The following is a 5,898-nucleotide window of genomic DNA, read 5'->3' on the forward strand; positions in this document are numbered from 1 at the left end:
TATTTTTTTTTTATTTTTTTATTGTGAAAATACTGTACAGAGGGGTTACAATTACATGGGCAAGATAGTGAGTATATTTCTTATCAAGCATTGTAGCCTCCTCCTTTGTTTCCCCTTCCCATCCCTTCCCAGCCTCCCCTCACCCCCCCCCCACTACTGTCATTCTGATAGCAACTAACAGGCATGGTGGTTGTCGTTTCTCAGGGGAAGACAGGAAGACCCCCAGCGAATCAAACAGCCCTTCCTCGTCTTCCCTCTCAGCGCTGAGTGATTCCGCCAACAGCAAAGACGACTCCGATGGCTCCCAGAAAAACAAGGGTGGGAACAACTTGCTGGTCATCTCTGTTGTGCCTGGGAGCCAACCCCCACTGAATAGTGAGGAAAAGCCAGAGAAAGGTAAGGGAGGAGCCAGACATGGCCTGCTTAGTCCTGCCCACTCTTGGATGACCCGGTCTTGAGAGGAAGCCCTGGAGTGGAGCCATGCCAGAAAGTAGATGTTAGGATCAGGTTATAGGGTAATGTGCACTAGTAGAAATTTGCATTTTATTTCAGCTTGATTTACATCCAAATACAGGGTGGAAGGATGGGCGGGTGACAATGTATGTTTTAATTCCTAGTGTCCAGAGGGGCCAGGGACTTGAGGGAACTTAGGCTCACCTTTCCTGTCCCCCTACCCCCACGCACCTCTACACCCCGCTTCGGTCCTTTCAGGGTTCGAATGCGTTTTTTGCAACTTTGTCTGCAAGACGAAGAATATGTTTGAGCGCCATCTTCAGATACACCTCATCACCCGGATGTTTGAGTGTGACGTGTGCCACAAGTTCATGAAGACCCCTGAGCAGCTGTTGGAACATAAGAAATGCCACACTGTCCCCACTGGTGGGCTCAAGTAAGGAAAGCAAGTACAGAACCTTTTACTGCGTTGTTATTAAAACCCCCTGCCCCTGCCCCTGCCCCTGCCCCACCTCTCCCTTGAAGTATTTGGGGATCCTGGAGAAGGGGGAGGTTGGTCTGAGGGGAGTGAGTCAGGAACTTCCACTACCATTATCTGGATTGAGGCAAGCCTGTCTTCCAGGGGAGGTCAGCAGATATGAGCAGGAGAAGCCATGTGACACTGTACCTTAGGGTTCAAGCCAAGGAGGAGACATAGATCAGAATAGCATACAAGACTACGCTCATCCCTCCTCCACTGTTCAAGTTTAGTTCAGGCTTGATGGGAGTAGACTTGGGTTAGGCATCCATCTTTACCCCCTCACTGCAGCTTCACATGTGTTTTTTTTTTCCCCAATGACAACCTGCCATATAATTAACAGTTATGTGAGCATCACAACCACCTCACCACACTCCCCAAATTGGAACCTACCAGGCTGACCAGGCAAGAGGCCACGGTGTACATGCAAACATCACGGGCTTCGTAGCTTCCTGCCTTTGCGGAAAGATCTAGCTAGACCAAGAATGTCATCCTTAACCAATATTTGCAAGCAGCCCTCTGGCCTCACATGAGACCAGTCAGTTATTATCAAACATACTATGTGTCTAGCTTGATAATAGGTGCTAAAGGGCACACGAGGAATAAAATATAATTTCCACCCTCAGGAAATTTATGTCTCCGCACTACTCGGATTGAATCTTCCCAGCAGTTCTGCAGTCAAAAACCCTCTGTTCACAAGGCACTTAGGGTTCAGGGAAGAGAAAGGACACACAGGTGGACACGGAAAGACACAATACCAAGGCATAATTATTAACTTTTAGCTGAAATGTTACAGAGGTAAAAGAATAAAAAAAATGTGTTTTGCTTCATACAAGGGGGAAGAACTTGGTTTTGTTGTTTTTTTATATTTTCATCATTGAAATTCATAACCTTCCAGAAGTAGGGTAACCCCCCCCCCACACCCACCCCCAACCCCACCCTAGCCCGTGGGTAAGGAAGGAAGACCCTGAAGTCAAGCATGGGGGGGAGTGCAGGGTTGGCTGCAGGCAGTCTTCTCACAAACAGAAGAATAGGCCCAGCACCCACTGTGGATCCCATTTCAGCTCCCTCTTGGGAGTGGGAAGGGGGACAGGGCATGGTGGGGGGAAGGAGGGAGGGTGGCTATACTCCAATCAATCAGTGGAGAGTAAGTGCCTAGCAAGAACTTATGAGAATTTGATTTGCTTTGTTCCCAATGTCCCTTTATAAATATCTGTGTCCTCATATTATTTTTTTAAGAAGAACCCTGTTTTTTTGTTTTTTTGCTTTTTCTGGATGGACTAGTGTCATTGCCTTCCCGGGAGCCTTCCCGGCCACGCCCATTACTTTCCGGGCCATGCCATTTGTGGCTTTGCCAGTCGCCTTTCCCCCCTGGGGACCACGAGCCGCTGGGGAGAATGCACCATCAGTGATGCTTTGTCAGAATGAGACCACTTCCCGTGCAGTGCTGGCCGTGCCCCGTGTATGCTCTAGGATGACCAAGTACAAAGTACTTTGAAAAACAAATTGCTAGTGCCCTCTGGCTATGCAGCGAGTCTTGGTTCTGTTTCCTTTGCCATAAGACAGAATTAATTTGCCTGAGACAATGTCTTTAAGATAAATTCATGGGAGCACGGAGAACACAGCACTTGGCTTGAGCAGCGAGAGGAAAGATTTGAGCTCTGGGTCACAGAAATATCCTTAACGTGAAACAGACCGCCGATGTCTCGATTGCTTTTCTGTGATGGAACTGCTTGTAAACTCTATATCCTGTTCATAATGCAGATCAAATAAGATTATACTATTATTTTTCTTTTGCCGTAGCTCAGGACAGTGGTGAGTTTCAGACTCCTCTAGGTAAGGCCCAGCTTGGCGTAGGGGTTGTGTGTGCACCTGACCTGGGAATGGGCTTTATATTTCTCTTGTGTGCACTCTTCTGTGAGCTGAGGTTCAGGGGCTAACGGCGAGCTTGGCGCTGAGGAGGCAGTGCACGGTGCACCGGGTTGTGTTGGGCTCTGCTGATCACCTCTCCAAACCCTCTGAGGACAGTCCCCTCCCCGTCAGGAGCCAGCCGAGGGCAGGGCCGAGGCAGCCGCTCTGGCGTCTGCAGACGCTCCATAGTGATCCTTCCTCCGGCTGCCCGCTCTGGGCAGCTTGGGCGGGCTGGGGACCTGCGTTTCCCGAGCCACAGGGGAGGAGTCCGGGCTCTGTCCGAGGGGAGCCGCCGAGCCCGGTGCGGTGGTGATGGAGCTGGAAATGCAAACTCACCCTTCCCGAATCTCCCACCACCACCACCCCACGCCTGGAGCGGACCGCTCGGCTGGCGAGTCCGCGCGCCCCCGAGGGCTTCCCCGGGCTGGCAGGCCGTCCCCGGCGCCCGCCCCGCGCGCGCGCCGTCCAGCCCCACCACGCACTACGCACGCGCTGACTGCGTCTCCTCTCGGGTAGAGAAGCAGGGGGGCTGCCTCGAGGCTCCCCTCCTCCCTGGGCCTGGCCCTCCTTTCCCGACGGAGAGCCACGCGCACACCCGTGCACACACAGCACACACGTATGCACGCACAGGGACACACACACACAGGCCTTCTCCTCCTAACCGCCCCTTAATAAGCACGACTCTGACCCTGGGACTGTCTGCTGGAGGCAGCGCTCCCCCCAGCTGTTCTTTACCACCTCTCAGTCTTTCTGCGTGTGCTTGGTGTGGTGCATGAAAAGTCGATTCTTTGTGTTGCTCCGGTGGAGAGGGGAGGGGCGGAGGTTCAGACCTCGGCCCAGGCGCAGGGGGGAGTGGGGAGGGCCGGAGGGGGAGTCCAGCTGGCTCCTCCTCCCAAGTCTCTGCTCCCCTCGCGAGCACTGGCGGGGAGTGGGGGGGGGACGGGGGAGGGGAGCTCCCGTGAGCCCTGTCCGCAGGGAGAGCCGGACAGGGCCGTGTGCACCGCCCAAAGGGTGGCCGGGCCGGGGCTGGGCTTAGGGTAGGCCAGGCCTCGGGCGCGGAGAGGGGAGGGTGGGCCAGGGCAGAGGAGGGGGAGCTGCAGGGGCACCGCCCAGCCCCCGGCCGCCGCTGAGCCCCCCCTCGCCTTGCTTTCCTCCCCGCCCTCCCCCACCCCTCCCCTCCCCCACAGGTGCCCATTCTGCATTTATTCCACCAACCGCCCCGCTGCCATGGAGTGCCACCTCAAGACCCACTACAAGATGGAGTACAAGTGCCGCATCTGCCAGACGGTGAAGGCCAACCAGCTGGAGCTGGAGACGCACACGCGCGAGCACCGCCTGGGCAACCACTACAAGTGCGACCAGTGCGGCTACCTGTCCAAGACGGCCAACAAGCTGATCGAGCACGTGCGCGTGCACACGGGCGAGCGGCCCTTCCACTGCGACCAGTGCGCCTACAGCTGCAAGCGCAAGGACAATCTCAACCTGCACAAGAAGCTCAAGCACGCGCCCCGCCAGACCTTCAGCTGCGCCCAGTGCCTGTTCAAGACCACCCACCCCTTCGTCTTCAGCCGCCACGTGAAGAAGCACCAGGGCGGGGACGACGCCGCCGCCAGCGCCGCCGCGGACCAGGCCCGCCAGGGGCCGGGCGCCGCCCCGCGGGAGCCAGCGGCCGCGGCCGCGGCGCGCGCCCCCGGGGCCCCGCTGCTGGTGGTGGGCAGCGCCCGCGGCCTGCTGTCCCCGCTGTCCGTCATGTCCGCCTCGCAGGCGCTGCAGACCGTGGCGCTCACCGCCGCGCATGCGCACGGCGGCGGCTCCCAGCCCAACCTGGCGCTCGAGGCCCTGGCCTTCGACGGCGCCCCCGTGCGCCTGGACAAGTACCGGAACTCGGACTTCGCCCATCTCATTCCCTTGACCATGCTGTACCCCAAGAGCCACTTGGACGTCACATTCCACCCTCCCCGGCCTCAGACTGCGCCCCCCCGCCTCCCCTCCCCGAAACACTCCTTCCTCGCCTACCTGGGGCTCCGAGAGCGAGCGGAGACGGTGTGAGGGCAGCGCCGCAGAGACGGGGAGGCAGACCCGCGCCCCGCCCGGCCCGCCGTGTCTCGGCCGCGGGCCCGGGGTGTCAGGGGGACCCCGTGTACTGTGATGCCCCGAAAGCTGCTTCGTCCGGTCTTGGAGGGGACCCGCAGAGGCATGCCCGCCCCGCACTCTGGGAAGAGTCTTGCATGGTGAAGCCCCAAAGACAGCGGCGTCCTCACTAGTGACCGGCACAGGACCACTCGTGCGCAGGCGCGTGCGGCACCGGTCCGCGCGTGCGCAGGCGCGTGCGGCACCGGTCCAGGCGTGCGGCATGGCGTGGGGTGAAGCAGGGCGTCCGTGTGTGGCCCGCGCCACGGCGTGCTGTTGCGCTCTCTCTCCTGGCTCCGCCACAGGCTCCCCCACGCTCCTCCGTCACCGTCCCCCCCCCCCCACTCTTATTTTTCTGGTTACAGAGTTGGTAGAGCCTGGTGTCTGAGTGAAAGAATGATGGACATGCGCAGAGCTGCTTGGGATGTCCCACCCGGGAGGGGCCCCCAGACAGATCGCTGGTGATTAAGGTGCGAGGGATCACGTGACGGCTCTGCATGCCACGACGCCGCCCTGCAGCTCACGTCACAACACGGAAGTGTTTTGTAGGTGTGCCTACGCTGAGATGAACACACGGTGCACACACACACACAACACATCATTTTTAAGGGCAAATTCATATATATATATAATATGCCTATTATATATATATGTGATGCATTGTCAGTGGTTACCATTTGTTTGCAGGAAAGAAAAATTGTATGAGTGGAAATTTTTTATGGTTGAGAAATCCAGCCAAGGAGATTAAAAAATAAAGGGTTTGGATCAATTCTGGGTATAAATGCTCAGACTAAATAAAAAAAAAAAAAAAGAAATGGCAGTTTTGCACAGTGCTTTGGTCTTGCACTAGTTTTTGTTTCTCATCAGAAGAAAAAAATTGTTTTGGG

General features: G+C 56.8%; 1 protein-coding gene across 1 annotated transcript in view; it reads left to right on the forward strand.

Annotated features, from left to right (window-relative positions):
* Znf827 (zinc finger protein 827) overlaps positions 1 to 4,151 on the forward strand; it is a 148,940-nt gene extending 144,789 nt beyond the window's left edge. The window contains exons 12-15 of the mRNA XM_042701742.1: positions 205 to 396; positions 712 to 889; positions 2,774 to 2,806; positions 4,069 to 4,151. Of these exons, the coding sequence (XP_042557676.1) occupies positions 205 to 396; positions 712 to 889; positions 2,774 to 2,789 (386 nt within the window). The 3' untranslated portion in view covers positions 2,790 to 2,806; positions 4,069 to 4,151. The remainder of the gene's footprint in view (positions 1 to 204; positions 397 to 711; positions 890 to 2,773; positions 2,807 to 4,068) is intronic.
* Positions 4,152 to 5,898: the final 1,747 nt, after the last annotated feature.

The sequence above is a fragment of the Dipodomys spectabilis genome, unplaced genomic scaffold (assembly GCF_019054845.1).
Source record: "Dipodomys spectabilis isolate Male_0828 unplaced genomic scaffold, ASM1905484v1 ptg000297l, whole genome shotgun sequence".
NCBI classification, from domain to species: domain Eukaryota; kingdom Metazoa; phylum Chordata; class Mammalia; order Rodentia; family Heteromyidae; genus Dipodomys; species Dipodomys spectabilis.